At 48.9% G+C, this 16316-nt stretch overlaps 1 protein-coding gene across 7 annotated transcripts in view; it reads left to right on the top strand.

The window, feature by feature from the left end:
• PBRM1 (polybromo 1) overlaps positions 1-16316 on the top strand; it is a 368051-nt gene that overhangs the window by 311404 nt on the left and 40331 nt on the right. For 4 of the 7 annotated variants that reach the window (XM_086939413.1, XM_086939411.1, XM_086939412.1 and 1 more), the window contains exon 25: positions 11859-12060. In XM_086939413.1, the coding sequence (XP_086795539.1) occupies positions 11859-12060 (202 nt within the window). Of the gene's footprint in view, positions 1-11097; positions 11281-11858; positions 12061-16316 lie in introns of all 7 variants that reach the window. The other 3 variants (XM_086939408.1, XM_086939409.1, XM_086939407.1) reach the window with 1 other exon arrangement.

Raw genomic sequence — 16316 nt, 5'->3', positions numbered from 1 at the left:
AGGCACAAGTGTTTAAACAAAAGCACAGTTAAACATTCAAAAGTTGCACAATTTTGGATAGGCCCGGTGGCCACTTAAACCATATACTAAAATAGTGGTATAAGTACCACCTCTCGAACAATGGTAAAGCCTAGGGCGTTGTGAATTGCTGGGACTAACAGGGATAAAGTCTGGAGAGGCCCGCGGGACAGGGTGCAGTGCCTAAAGCACACGCATGCACCAATGCAAAGTCAATGGCACGTAAAAGTTAAAGAGTTAATGTTTTGGAAGTCTTCTGACTGGAATAGAATTACCCCACTTTAAACTAGGACACTAGAGGTGTAAACCGCTACAGGAGCACCGGTGTTAGATCGTTACCTCACCCACAGGAAGCGGGTGCATAGGTGCCAAAGTGTGTCTGATTTTGTCCTGTAGATCTATGGAGCCTGGAGATGAAGATGCTGCAGGCGGCCAGGAGGGAAGAGTCCGGTTGGATCCAAGGGTGGATCGAAGATGTAAAGTACCTGAAAGCAGAGGGGACAGAGTCTGGGTCACTCAGCAGTGACCAGGGTGGAACCAGGAATGAACCAGGCAATGTCGGGCGCAATCAGGTGGTTGTCGTGAAGCTTGTCTCCGCTGCCATGTGGATTCTGGGGCACCGAGGATGTCCAGGAGTGGATCACGAGCTGTCTCACGAAGGCTCTCGCTGTCGGCTGTGTCTGCTTCCGGATCGGAGGTAACAAGCCTTGGCAAGTGCAACCCACGCAGGATTTGAAGATCGCTTCTTACTCGGACCAGCAAGGTCAGAGAGGGGTGACTCCTTTTCAGGGGAGCGAGGGCCAGTCCAGAGCAACCAGACTAGCAGTGTAAATTTCAAGGTTCGTCGGTTCTGGGGCCACTAGCCAACGGGCAAGCGACCGGACCAACGCGTCGAGCAGGAAAATGCAAAAGGGCCCCACGCAGCACTCGATGAGTGTGGAGGGGAGATCTTCGGTGCACAAGCATGCTCGGGGCTGGGGCTTCTCAAACCCCAATGCACAGCTTCGAGGGTGCCTCAGAAGCTGCACCTCAGCACATCGTAGTCTTTCCAAGATGGCCAGCTCCACGCTTCACGTCGCCTCTACGGGTCTCAGATTCGCTGGGACTGTGGGTCGGGCTGGTAGAAGTCAGGGAAGCTGGGTCTTGTCGATCTCTGTTGCTCGAGTTCCGGCGGGAACTGCAACAAAGCAAACCGTTGGGCGCTGGATGGTGCCTGTTTGCACAGGGTGGTCACTCCTTGACCACAAGGGAGATTCTTCAGTCTTCCACGTCGAGTGGAGTGTCGAAGGGTCCAGAGTTCTGTATCAAAGTTTCGTTCAGGATAATCTAATGCTCCTGGGCACAGCTCCTACCTTTATTCCAAATCAAGGGGCTGGATTACCTGCTAGGTCCCTCCTATGGGTGGAACCTAGGAAGGGGGTGGTTACACCCCTTTCCCTCTGTCCAGTTTCGTGCCAGAGCTGGGACTGGAGTGTCCCAGCACCGGTTTGAACTGTTCTATGCATGGGAAGCCTTGTGCTCCCCAGGCAGTGTCTAGTTTCATTCAACCCTCCCTGCTACAATCCACTATCTCCTGTCTGGGGTGTGTAACACCTCCCTGTGACCGGATATCTATTGTCCAGGCCTTACCTGCCGGAGTTTCGGTCCGCAGCAGGAGGCCAGACTCGTGTCTGTGGCAGCAGCATCCATTTTGTGATGCTGGGGCTTTGGTTAGATTTAAACGCGTTTAAGCAAAGTAACATGTCTTCTCCCTCTAGAAGGGTGGAATGCTACCTCCGTCGCCAGAACTGGCGAGGGGGTAGTATTCCAAAGCGTATGACACCTTACACAACCTGTTTTGATAAAGCCAAACCAAAGTTAGCAAATAACCGTGAGGATTATAATGCACTTAAGAGTATATGGTATGGCAATATCCCGAAACAGCTAAGGGAGTTGGTCCTGACAGCTGCAGACAGGCCCAGCTCATGCTAGAGCACCCTCTCACATAAAACCAAGCACTCTGCCTCCAGGATTGTTAAGGCCTGCCATAGGAGTGACTTATAGGTATATATGTGTCCAGATATAGGTTTAGATATAGGTATACTATATCTAAGCAAGGAGTGATTACGCCACCTTGCCCCAGCTGAGTGATCAGCCAGTTGTATCAGATTAGATAGCCAGCCAGGGGTGGCAAAAGATATGCTGCAGCCCCTGGTAGGCCTTGGATGCGCCTATGCCCTGGGTACCTATAGTACACTGTACAGGGGCTGATAAGGTGACCCAATGTCCAATTGGGTATGTACCTAAAGTACATGGATGTGAATTTAGAGAGAGAACAGCAGGCTGGGGGTCTGATTAGCAGGCCCACAGCCACATTAAGTCGAAAACCAGTGAAGCAAAAAGCAAAAATCTGGGGTGACCATAGGAAAGCAGACCCTACTCTCCTACAGTATCTTCCCTGCAATTTGTTGAAAAGCCTATTCATTTCAATGTACTGCTCCGAAAAGTTTCTAAGTGTAGAGTTTTGAAATCTGAAAGTATTGTTTAAAAATTGCACGAATAAGAACGCATTTACTAACAAGTTTACAGGAAATGTCCCAGTGCTGGATTTAGGCATCCAGCACTGATGTAGAAAAGGTAGAAAAAGTGAGTTACTTGCAATGTACTGAAAAAGCATATTCATTCATGTGTACTGTATTTGCTAAGTGTTGCGTACTCCTGCTCCCCTGTAAATCAAAGAAAGTACAATTTCTATTGCATTTTCAAACTGTTCTATATTCAGCAACTTATTACTGAAAAGTATTTAATGCTTAACTGTACCAGGCTTGCTTGGTTCTAAAAATAAACAGTATATTTTTATACAAAAACAATTGGCCTAGAGTTCAGTTCTTGAGTGCGTGAATTAATTTGCTGACTGAGTGTGTACAACAAATGCTTTACACTCTCCTCTGATACTGCCTTACTGCTCGACCAAGCTACCACTATTAGAGAGCAAGATTCTATCTAACTTTAACCTCTGCCAAACCTCTGGGGACATTTGGACTCTGAACACACTATACCTCATTTTGTCATAGTGTATATTAAGCCAGTTTCTTACAAGGGGCATTAAGGGGAGTGTAAAGTAGTAGCCACTGGGCTACCTACCCCTGGGTTGTCTACACCCCCTAAATGACCACTTTCTGTGGGGAGTGGGCAAAACCCCAATCCAGAGTTCCTAGTTACCCAAAAACAAGATGATGAAACCTGGTAATTAAAGCAATCAAGCACCCCTGTGTACAGACCAACAAAGAGGGCAATTCCAAACGATGAAACGCCTGGTTAACAACAGCAACTTACAAAACCCGAACACTAAACCCCATCTGAGTGCAGACATCAATGCTCACATCAAAAGATCCTTTTTCAAATACCATCTGGGCTGTCTGCCATCACTTTTACATGTGCCACCATGGAAACGCGTTGACAGCACGGCGGCATGCCGGTTATGGGGGCAAGGCCCGAAACTATAGTAGACCAAATCTCCATATGCAAATCAACTTTGGAGGACAGAAATCTATATTAAAACAACGTTTAACATCAGGGGCTACGTCACTGTAGGCAGGCGGCCATAGCCTGGTTCGGCCCTTCTGAGATGCAGCTAAACTGCAGTTTGGTGAAATAGTCGAACAGAAAATCATCACTTGAGCTGCTGAAAACATCTCCAGGCCAAGCCTGGATTCTTGATCTTGTTTTGCACAAGATCACTGTTGCGCTGCCACTTTACTATATCTTCTTGCACAGACGGGCATGGGCACTTCACTTTATGCACTTTGAGCTGATTATTACTTTTTCAAAGGGCACTGGAGAAAGCTGCTTTCATGGCCTATTGGCCCGACGTAACTGCACTCCTGTCCTGAGCCTCATGTTATGAAACTTCAGTATGGATCCCTAACTGTCCAGAGCGCATGGACAAAGGTGCCACAAGCGATACTTTAAGAGACTATAAAACATCATATTGCGGCAGATTACATTATACTGTTTCCCTTACTTTGCCTTTGTTGTTTTGTAACATCAGTATTAACTTTTATTTGTTGAATGTTTTATATATAAAGGTGCAGTGAATTAACTTTTAAAGAGTATAAAATATATCTTATTGCAGCAGTTGACATTTTATAACTTTCTATACTTTGCAAAAGCATTTCTTTGCATTTTACTGTTTAATGAATGTATTTGTCTCACTGATTGGTACGATGGTTTTAATGAACTAAGCACTCAAATAAATAAACTTGAAACTACTGGGCCTCAACGCTGAGTATTGAAGAGCTTGTCCGTTGATGTCCCGAGGTCCGTCCGACGATGGCTCTGCAAACTGTGCCAGATATAATCCCTTCGCCACTGAATTGTCAGTGTCAGTAATGGCAAGCAGTAACAGGTGTCTAGGGGATGCAGTGTGGGGGTGCTTGAGGTCAGAGTTCAATAATCACATAAACAAATGTCCAACCCAGTTCTAGTCTTTCAAAAAGTTCTATGCCTCTGTCAGCCTCTCCCGTTCCTTTTGGGATCTGGGTGGCCCATCTTCTCAGGGAATGATGTATTAGCGTGATTAGAGCTCAGGTGCAGTTCTTGGCACTTGATGGGCTTTTGCTCAGTACCTTGTGGCTCAGTCTTCAGTTTCTTCCCGCTCCTCCGACTTCCTTTGCCAGCTGGACCCCTAGTTCTTCCAGCAGGCAGTGTCATTGGTGTGCTCGGACACAGCTACTGGGCCACCTGCTTGGCAGATGCTCATTTGGCCGTCCGGATTTGATGCAAGTAGACTGAGCCCTGCATGAGCTGACCATTGAAGTCCTCACAGGCCGATTCTTCTGGTTACAATGCTGCTACTCTAATAGGCCATGTCTTTGGTGACCATGTTGCTGTGCACAGGCCGACACCTGGGTGACTGTGTGGCCACACACAGACTGTTCTCTTGATTTACAATCTCAGCCCCGACTGGGTCTCTGCAGTCGCGGTCCAACAGCACCTCACAGAGGCACAGAGGTGTGAGGTTTCTGAACCAGGCTGCCTTCAACCACCCAAAAGTGTAGCCATTGAAAGACTAAAGGATAAGACTAACCAAAAGGTTCCCTTCACCTTGCACAACAGAGTCTGCAGTCCCTTCCCGGGCCCATAATCTACCAATTGGCAGTGGTCCGGAAGGCTAATTAGCAGCTCCTTGCAAACCGCCTAAGAGAACTTCTAAAGGACCCCTTTGCCACTTCTGTAGTTGGTCTCCTCCCCCCAGCTTTTGGAATGCCGCCAGTACACTGCCACTGTCTGCTGAAATATCCTAACCTCAATCTTGTGCAAAGACCAGGTCTGGGAGACTCAAATTGATACCACAGACCCCATTAATTTGGCTCACATGCACAATATACACTGGGGATGTTATTGCTTGAGTTGGGTAAGCGCATAGAGGCAGACATAGCGCCGTAAGCATCCACTCCAGCAACATTGAGCAAAAGGTCTGGCCACAAATATTGATCCCCTAAACATGTGACACTGCCACCACCATTCGATGCTAAACCAACGACGGAACAGTAGACCACTCTCTGGTGACCCCAGATCTCTCACCTCACCTTAGAACATCGCCAGGCTGTATCCGGGAGATTTAGCCAACATTGCTCATACAGCGGTGTGTGCTGCCCTGCAGCTCCCCATTGATTTCAAAAGATGCCTCCGACCGATGTTCATGAGGTGTGTTTATGGTGTTTGGAATCCGGGCAGGACAACAAGTCCTTCAAGGAGTGTCCTTATGAATCTGAAGGTGATCCGGGAACGTGAAGATGTACTTTGCAAACAAGGAAAGAAGTCATGGTAGTGCCGCTGTCGCTCGAGGGCGCAACCTGCCCCCACTCTGGGGGCCGTTCCCACCACAGATCCTCAACAAAGTCCAAGTCTTCCAGCACAAAAAGTGAGATTCGCCCCAGCATCCCACCATCAACCCAAGAAATTGTGAGGCCGTAAGGATGCCTCTTGATCTTGTTCCAGTACCCTACTGAGGAACCAGTTCTGTAGCTGATCCCTATGCACCTTAGTTTCCGTGACAGCCAGCAACTCTGCAACAGCTTGAGGCCTTTCGAGAGGCCATGTTGCAAATCTTTGGCACTCTTCTTCCTCCATAAGGTGCACCTCAGAGCCCCAAGGATCCGCAGTGTGGTTAGTGCCAATAGGCCCACCCTCTACGCCCTCTCTTCAAGTCTCGGGTTTCTCCCCAGTTCCAGAGCGGATCATCCGTCCAGCCCTGAAATCTGTGCTTTTTATTCTCACATCAGTGCTGGCCCCAATGACGCAGAAGGCTCAGTCACCATAGTTCATTCACTCTGAGCCGCATTTGTCTGAGCACTGACAGAGGTCGCTTCTCGACACCATTCTCACGCACCTAGTACCCATCCAATCCAACACCGAGAGAATCATACGTCTGCCTCGGAACCGCATCTCGGCGCTCCAACTACCTTTTGGTTCTGACCGTGATCAGTCAACCAGAGTATGGAGATGACAGTGGAGGTGATGATAGTCTTCCCTTAGACTTTGATGACAATTTGTCCAGGGACTTACAGGAAAGGTGTAGATTGGACGCTTCCTCCTTACATATGTGCACTCCAATGAAGGTTGTCCCCTTTAAGATTGGTTCCACCTTCAACTATCCTGGAAGTTTGGGATCTACGGTCTGCTCTGGACATTCTTCTCATCCTAATGATGACCTTGTACCTTTGTTTGGGTCAAAATGCCATCAACATTAATTACATGGTGCAAAGACTTTTAAGAGTTGTGTTGTTAGTCATGGGTTTGGCTAAACTCATGATTCTACATGTGCTCCTTGTAATATAATGTATATATTTGTGGTGGCCGGTTTTATACCTACTACTGTTTGTTTTCATCTCGTTTCCGGGCTATTCTGCAGTTATGTTTCACTTGCACCTTGTGATCACTCGCCACAGAGCACCACATTTTGCTAGACTTTATCTACACGTCTACTAACTGTACATGTGTTGTTGATTAATTGCACATATCTGAATATAAAGAAACTGAAATGATTAGGTCTCCTTAAAATTGTATAGATATACATGAAAGCATATTTGTCATTAGATTGGAATAATCACTGTCAGCCAAATGGGTGAATCATCGTTTTCTTAGTGATACCCATTTGGGCTTATGTTGGTCTTTTATTTAACTTACTCTGTCCTTCTGAGGTTTACGGGCAGCTCCTGTGGTTTCTAAAAGCACGCACTGGACAAGGAGCCTCCAGAAGAACTGAGGACCCCTTCCACCAGGGCCAAGGCTGCTATCGCGCAGAGAGCCTATCTTTGACATCTGTCTGGCCGTGACGTGGGCGTCAGTGCGCACATTCACAAAACACCACCGGCTTAACATCCACGACTTATACCTCTATGCATTGAGATTGAGGAGCGGCAATTGACTGCGTTCAGGTTGCACTGTGAAGTGTTGGATGTTGCCAGATGCCTTTTGACAAAATCCATTTACGCTGGGCATTGGGACAAGTTTTTAACCTGTTGTTGCTCCTGGGACACTTATCTTAGAAACAAGGCTGTCACGCGTCCTTTTTTTCTTTTCTTTTCCTGTGGTCCAGCACGACCTTTCTAGATTTGCCAGCCCAACCATCATTGTTTAAATCTCCTGTTGTAATGAGGTTTGTGTTGCCCCAGTGGAACCTTAATTTGTTCTTTATATTGCTTCCTTTGTACCACCTTCAAGCCCCTGCATAGGTGCTTCCTGCTCATCCTGACTCTGAAACTGTTGTCCTCGTTGCGATTATGTCCACTTGTTGTACGCATCATTTGCAACTTCCGTACACCACGATCTTTGCAGACTAATTGGTGCTAAGGACTCAGGTGGTTCACTTACCGAAAGTGGTGACCCTCTTCCCTTTTGGGTACTCAATCCCTTTGCCAGTGTTCTTTACTTCCCCTTATACCTCGAAAGGTGAGGATATTCTTCAGCGGTCTCAAATGAGCAACACCTCGGCGGTCTCAAATGAGCAACACCTCGGCGGTCTCAAATGAGCAACACCTCGGCGGTCTCAAATGAGCAACACCTCGGCGGTCTCAAATGAGCAACACCTCGGCGGTCTCAAATGAGCAACACCTCGGCGGTCTCAAATGAGCAACACCTCGGCGGTCTCAAATGAGCAACACCTCGGCGGTCTCAAAGAGGCTGCGATCCCTGCTCTGGCACAAGGAAGTACCTGCTGTTGATATATGCAAAACTGTGGCATGGGCTTCGGCTCATACGTTTACGATGCACTGCTTCCTTAACAGCCATGTTCGGCAGGGAGGCCCCTTTGCCCTGCTTGATTCTGCAAAACCTTTTTGGTTTGAGCCCATTCCAAACTCCCTACCATTTGGAGGTTCTACTCTGGTATGTATTCTAAGGTGAGGATTCGGTGGTTGGAAAGATCAGTCAGTAGAACAAGTTACTAACTTCGGTAACGCTCTTGCTAGTAAACTCCAACTGCATGTTCTTCACTGGCCTCTCACCTCCCCATTCTTTGAAGTGACCTTTTTCAAGCATCTGAAAAAAGATTCTCCAGATAGTGATTGGGACACTGGTAACTGCAATTGTTTGTGTCCACAATAGAGGGCACAGAAGGGGAAAGAGGCAAGAAAGTGACATCTGCACACATGGGCGGTGCTTACATACGCACTCTGCTCTGTCACTTCTGTGTCTATTTGGAGTCGGTGCTGAACCGTGCAACACCACCTATTGTCGTACAGAAGCACTGCTGCAGAATTCTCCCGATCCAATCTGGTCTCCGTTTTATATTTCAAGATGAGGAATCTGGTTATCCACCAGAGTGAGCATTACCAAAGGTAAGGGACCTCTTTAGGGGTCTTTCTTGAGGGCACAATGTCTTTCCCTTTCTGTAGTGCCCTTTTACCCTCCCAAGTGTGTGGTTATTAGAATGAGAAACATCCGTCTGCCATCACTAGAAAATCAATGCTCAAGCCCGCTGGTTGGGAGATACTGGGAGGTCAGGAACATAGCTTCAAAGGCACTAATTACAGAACAGCACATATTGGTATCACCCTGCAATCTTGAACCCTCCAATCTATGCCCTTTAATGCCCAACTGCTGTTCCCCTTTATGCCCCCCTCACATTCAAATTAAGTGAGGTAGTTGAACGGTGATTAACTTCTCCTAGCATTACTTTTTGCAGGACCAATCATTTAATCGTGTTAAAGTTGTTCAGCACCTCTTCAAAGGCTTCATCACTGTGATGGGAAAGGGGGAGGACCTGGCCAAACAGAATTAATCACGGTCTTTAGCAGAGATGAACTATGGTTTGTAACATGCCCTGCTGTTGATCACATGCTTTACATACTCCAACCACTAAGTGTTGCTCGTGAACATTGCAAGCTGGTTTTCTGTGAAGAAGTTTTTGGTGTCAAGCTACCATGACGCCTCCTTGAGACTAACAATGCACCAAGAGAAATATCTCACCTCCGATCGTGTTTTACCCCAGTGGGTGAGGGAATTAAGTAGAGTGGAGTGAAGCAAGACTGTATATATGGGCTGGTGCATTGGGAATTATATTATGTGTGTGTGTTGTAATAGCATCTTGAAGCATGCATAGCAACATGACAACCAGGGTCATTTTGGTAAAGTATTTGGATTTTGCCTTCCTTTTTGTTTTATTGGTATAAATAATTGTATTTTCAGGATGCAGAAACTGTGTAATTAATCTGAGAGTGACTGAAAGGCATTTGCCAGAGCTTCAACCTGCTGTTGAAATTGGAAGAGCTGACTTGTATCGCACATGCTGTCGAGTAATGTTCACATTCCTTCTGTTTTACTTTTGTGTATTACATGGCACTCTGCACCGCAGGCCACATTGACCCGATGGTTATTTTTCAGTTTGTCACTATTGAATTTTATGCTGTGCCTTAAGTTCTTGGCAGGCATTTTCTTTTGACTGAGCTGAGTGTTCTAGCTGTTCTCTTCTTTTGGCATGCTCGGATAAGGGTGATTAGGCACTGCATGTTGGAAGGCAATGTTCCTCTGCAACGTTTACATCTAACTCAACACAGATCTTGTCTTTGGTGAAATGTCTTCCTTGTCTGATGTTAACTTCCATTCCATGACTTCTGGCTGCATTCCTACCACTGTTAACCCTCTTGTCTTCCCTGTTTGTTCCATAACCAGAGCACAGCCCTGCTTAAGTGTTTTCTGAACCGGCAGAGTTGGTAGGGTGGCACCTGGTAGCATCCGTCGGACCCTAATTTAAGGCCTAACCGTTCATCCAGGATGACTCTAAAATCTTGTAGGTCCACTCCTTGTTAAAAAAGTTAAGCTGTAAAAACCTGTTTAAAGAGAAAACATTTTAAGGGCTGTTCTTTTCTCTGGAAATAATGTAGGAGTTTTCCTCTTGCGGTTTTTCCAATGCTCGATCTTTCATTTGTCTTTTATTAGAGGCGGGACCAAACTTGTGCGGAAACACCCATTAATGGAGTGTTCAATGTTCGTGTGGAAGGCCTACCATGGTCCAGTCTACAGTGTAGCGGAAACCAAAGAAGGTCTTTTATGGAGGGATCTAAAGTCTGACTGCCTGGTGGGGTCTGTGGAGCAGCTGTTAATAAAAGGCTGCATCCTCCACTCCGTTAGCTTAAGGAAGCAGTGTCTTCATGATGATGGCCAGACTCCAGTAAGGGTCTTCGTGATTGGGTGCCTTGTCTGTCAGGCAACGATCTGTGCCTGCAGATCCGTGTCCCTTTGAATCGACCCGAAGGTGCAGACCAGGTGCCACCAGAATAGTGTCTTGGTAAAACATCAGCTAGGAATCTTGCACATGGTAGCACTTGCCCTTGAAATGCCCATAATAGGTCTGTGGTGGCCCCTGCACTGGGTGTGGTTGCATGGAGCAAGTGGGGTCCCAAATATTGGTAATCTTTGGGGTGTGTCTGGGCATCCCTGTTCAAGCAGCAATATCATGTAGCTCTTCTGTCCTCTGCGTTTTCTCATCTTGCCCGTTTTTCAGTCACTTCCCAGAAATCCACTGAAGTTTGTCTGGTCAAATGCGAAAACAATTTTAAAAAAAGAAAACCTTGTCTTTTAATCATTTACAATTAGTATTTGAAAACACTAAATCAGGGCACCGCAATCCCGAACACCTCCCCCCGAAGTGCCAGCGTCCTGGCGTCATCGGTCAGGCACCCCCCAGTGCAGACAGAAAGTCAAAGCCAAGATGAGGACCCTGACAAGACGGCGGAGAGAGGAGCCAAATTACCCAAACTGTCCATTGACAACTCAAAGGTAATTTTGGAGACTAAGGCCAGAAATCGTGTACATAACTGCTCAAGGGAAATGTTGCACCTCGGGTGGAATGGGGTTTGGCGATATTGCTGCTCTGCAGTCCGTGGGTGGATGCACAAACAGGCCTCGTCTGGAGCACCCCCTGTGCATCGAGGACGTGGTCTTGTTAGGAAAGTGCTTGCTGGTCCCATCAGTTCCTTGGCATGCGTCACCTGCACATTTGACTACTTTTGTATGTAGGAGTAAAAGAATGAAGCGAACCCTTTGTTCTTATTTACTAATGAGTTCTTAATTAAGGTCATGTGCCTGGCTGCTTCGACCTCCGAAGTCATGATACTTATTATTAAAAGGCAAATCTTTTGCTTTTCCAAATTGGCTTCTGATGCATGAGGTTTGTCTCCTAAAACAATTGTGTTAAACTTTCAGTTAAAAAGTATTCTCTGCTGCCTGTTTCCTTTTTTGCCTGAAACCCAAATGCTCTGTTGGCACATCTAGACTGAAGACATGTTACTTATCAAAGCTCTCTGTACGCTGTGCACAAAAGGCAAGTTATCCTGTCACTGTCTCCCCTTTTCTAGTCAACTCCAAAGTCTTCAAAGAGCAGCCTGAAGAAGGACGGGGCGAAGAGGAAGATCAACATGAGCGGCTACATTCTGTTCAGCAGTGAGATGAGAGCTGTGATCAAAGCTCAGCACCCAGATTACTCCTTTGGGGAGCTCAGCCGGCTGGTGGGCACTGAGTGGAGGAACCTGGAGGCTGTCAAGAAGGCAGACTACGAAGGCAAGTCCTTAATCAAAACTTGAGTTTGTTTTCAAGTTTCATTGTGTCTCATGTTTCTTGTAGACTCTTCATGTTTCTTGTAGACTCTTCAACACAGAACGTGTACATAAAATTCCACCTGTAGTTGGACAAAGATGAATAACCTCCAAATATGAGAAATGTGAGCGATCAGGTTCACAAAGAACACTTCTTTAGGTGAAGTAGCAGATACAAGACCTTGTATATGAGGAGGAGTCACCAGTAGATAGTTAAAGTTAGGACCTAGTTTCCAAAGGAAAAGCTTTTTTTGACTTGCCTACATCTTTGGCGCTGCTTGGCGAGTCTTCACAAAATTTTCCAATGAAAGTGTCAAGTTGGGTCTTAATGTGCATGGAAAGTTTCGAGGTGATCCATCAAGCGGGAGGGCATAAAAAGTGCATTTCCCACGTTAATTCCCATAGGAATTTAAGACAGATCTACACCCCGAACAGCTGGAGGGAATTATACTAAATTTGGCAGAAAAGTAGCTCTTGGTCCTTAAAGTGGCTTTTTAGTTATTTAGTGTAAATCCATTCTGTAGTTTTAATGTGAAGTGATTATATCTTACTTCACATAAAAATTAGGAATTCACTAAAATGCAAAGATTAAAGGGACGTTGTATTGGTTAAAAAAATACCATTTGTCATTGTAGAACTTACAGCTCGAACCACTGTATGGCATTGCACCAAATATGGCAGAAATTTAGATGTTGCGCAGAGTGTGCTGTTTGTTATTTGGTGCAAATCCATTCAGTAGTTTTTGTTATTTAAATCCTAACAATTTGGTGATATCTCTGGCCGTGGATATTTTGTGGTGATTGCGGTTAAATCCCGTTGATTTTACAGTTAAGCGCAAATGCGCACACCAATGAGACTTCTCTGATAGGCTCGACGCAAACTGAACAGAAAGTTGCGGCTACCATTTCATTGATCGGGAACAGTTCCTGGGGCTGAAAATTGGTGTCAAAGCTAAGATATGGACTCAGGGTGGAGATACTCTGACCCCTTGTTTGAATAATGAGGGTATTATTGACACAGGTTGAGTTTCAAAATTTATATTTTTAATCATGCATGATATTCGTGATCGTCAGCACTCCCACTCTTACACCGACTCATAGATCCACTCAGATACTCATGCACCCACTCACATACAGTCACTCACACACTCGGTCACAGACAGTCTCAAAGACGTGTGCACTCCGCCACTCACTCATACACCCACTCACACTCACTCAGATATACAGGCACCCACCCACTCACTCACAGATTTAGCATCCACTCACAGACCCACCTAGACACTCTCCATCCCAGTCACAGACCCACTTAGACACTCATGTATGCACCCATTCACTCACCCCCTCAGACGTATGCTCTCACTCACAAGCCCATTGAGACACTCATATACCCACTCACAGATCCACGGACACTCGTATACCCACTGACTCACTCAGACACTCACAGACTCATACAGACACTCACAGACTCATACAGACACTCGCAGACTCATACAGTCACTCGCGGACTCGTACAGTCACTCACAGACTCGTACAGTCACTCACAGGCTCGTACAGTCACTCACAGGCTCGTACAGTCACTCACAGGCTCGTACAGTCACTCACAGACTCGTACAGTCACTCACAGACTCGTACAGTCACTCACAGACCCACTCAGAGACTTATGCACCCTGTCACTCATACACTGAGACCTACACACCCACTTATAGAAACACTCAGACACTCACACTCCTAGTAATCTATCCACTGAGAGACTCATTCACCTAAGGCCTTCTTATGATGGCAGCTGGAAAGCCTCTGACCGATTGTTTGAGAATTTCTGACCTACATGAAGTGTTTAAACTAGGACTGCCCCAGTAGGTTGAAGTTTAAACCGACCGGAGAATCTGAAAGAGACACGTTAGTGATAGATTCCTTACCTTAGAATATCCCCAGGCGTCAGACTGGATCCGGAAAATTTTGCGTAGCAGTACCCTTGCGCGTCGGTAGGCGTCGTCTGCGGCTCCGCGTCCGTCGTCGGCGTCGTGGGCGCCGTGATGACGTCGTCGGAGTATATAGACGCCGCACCCGTGTGCTGACGTCAGTTCTTCTTTTTTCCGCGCCAGCCAGCGCAGATCTGGAAAAAGCAGTTCCCTGGTCATTTTTTGACTAACTTTTTGGATCTTTTTGATCTCTTTCGAAGTCTTCACGCCTCCGACGGTGCCGTTAGGGATGCCCGGCTTCAAGCACTGCGGCGGTTGCGAGCGACTCATGTCGGTTACGTATCCGCACCGACTGTGCCTGACGTGTTTGGGCGTCGACCATGACGACGAGGCCTGCTCCGACTGTCGGGCCCTCTCGAGGAAGGCCAGGCGGGAGCGGTCCCGCAGGCGACTCGAGATCCGCCAGTCGGCCCCGCGCCAAGTGAGGTCCCGGTCCCACGGGAGGTCGAGGGACAGGTCGCGGCGGCGGAGCCGTCACAGCTCCGGGAGTCGGCGCCACTCCTCCGGGTCCAAGTCGTCAGGTAAGAAGCATAAGAAGTCGAGGAGACATCATCGCTCTTCCGACTCCCCCCCGACGCTCGCGCGATGCGGCCGGGGGTTCGGGTGACACCGCCCACGCGGCTCCTCAGGAGTCGCGGGCGCCGCGTTCGGCTCCATACCCCCCGGTCCCTGGGCTGAACGCGACGCCGGGGGAGATAGAGCGCTTCCTCATGGCCATGAGGTCCCTTTCTTCCCCGACAGGTTCCGCGGCGCCTTCGGGCCCAGTGAACCCGTCTGGGGGCCCTAGTGGGTCGGGTACAACCCCGACGCCGTCGGGTGCTTCGGCCTCGACGCCGCCGACGTCTTCGACGCCGGCGCCGCAGGGCTCTGCGATCCCGACGCCGCCGCTGCCCTCGGGCTCGGCGCCGCAGGGTTCGGCGGTCCCGGCGTCGTCGGTGCCTTCGGGTCCAACGCCGCAGGGCGCCGTTCGGCCCTCGTCGGGCGATGGAGCGTCCCCGGTGGACCTTACGACCCCCCCGGGGTCGGTCCGTGTGGTGTCCCCGCCGGCGTCGGTCCCGGCCGACGCCGTCCCCAATTCCTCCTCTCTATGGGTTCCGGCGTCAGGACGGGGCCAGTCGGCGCCGATCTCGACGCCGGACGGGGATTTCCATCCCTATGACCCATCCTCATTCACTTACGACCCTGAGTCTCAGGAGATGGGGGATGAGGAGGATTGGGAGGGGTCTGAGGACCCTCTGACAAGGGAATGTCAGTCTAGCATGGACTGGACAGGAGACCTTGGGGAGGCCAGTGGCCTGGACACCTCTCCAGACACTGGATTCGTCTCTCCTCCTTCCGTGGCTTCGGAGGAGGGCGCTACATATAGTGTGGTGTTGATGAGGGCTGCTAAGGCCTTGGGCCTTGAGCTCCCCGTCGCGGCCGTGAGGACTAATCTCCTCACTGAGGTCCTTAAGCCGCAGTCATGCTCCATGGAGCCAATGCTGCTGTTTAATGAGGCCTTGTCGGACGTTCTGTTGGGCACTTGGTCCAGGCCCGCTACAGGTTCGCCTGTAGATAGGAACGTGGCCAGACGCCACCGCCCGGCTCCGGGCGACCCATGTTTCCTGTCCACCCACTCCACCCCCGAGAGTCTGGTCATCCAGGCCTCTAACTCCCAGACCGCCTTCCCGTCAGCACACCCTGATAGGGAATCCAAGAGGTACGAGGCCTTTGGCAAAAAGGTCTTCTCGTCCCTTAGCTGTGGACTGCAGTCTTCCAACACCGCATGCCTCTTGGGCCGTTACACCCATTCTATATGGGAAACGGTGGCGGAATTGCTGCCAGAGTGCCCGTTGGAGGTACGGGCCAAACTCGGCCAAGCCCTTGTGGAGGGCCGGGACGCAGCGAAATATTCGATCAGGTGCGGACTGGACACCACTGACTCGCTGGGCAGAGCGATGGCTACGACGGTGGCGATTCGACGCCACGCCTGGCTTGGGTCCGCCAACTTCTCGGCTGATGTCCAGAATACACTCATGGACATGCCGTTCGATGGCCGTCGCCTCTTTGGCGACAAGGCAGACCACGCGCTCGAGCGCTTTAAGGACTCCAGGGCTACGGCCAAGTCCTTGGGCCTCTCGGCCCCGCGCCAGCAAGTGGCTGCTTTTCGCTCCTTTCGTGGCCACGGAAGGGGCGTCCCCACACGTGCCGCCAGCCACTCGCCGCAAACTGTCGTCCAGCGCGGCGGCGGCCGTGGAAACCGC

This window comes from Lissotriton vulgaris, chromosome 9 (genome assembly GCF_964263255.1).
Source record: "Lissotriton vulgaris chromosome 9, aLisVul1.2, whole genome shotgun sequence".
In the NCBI taxonomy this organism is placed as follows: domain Eukaryota; kingdom Metazoa; phylum Chordata; class Amphibia; order Caudata; family Salamandridae; genus Lissotriton; species Lissotriton vulgaris.
Note: the sequence above shows the minus strand (reverse complement) of the source record. Positions and strands in the feature narration are given on the sequence as shown.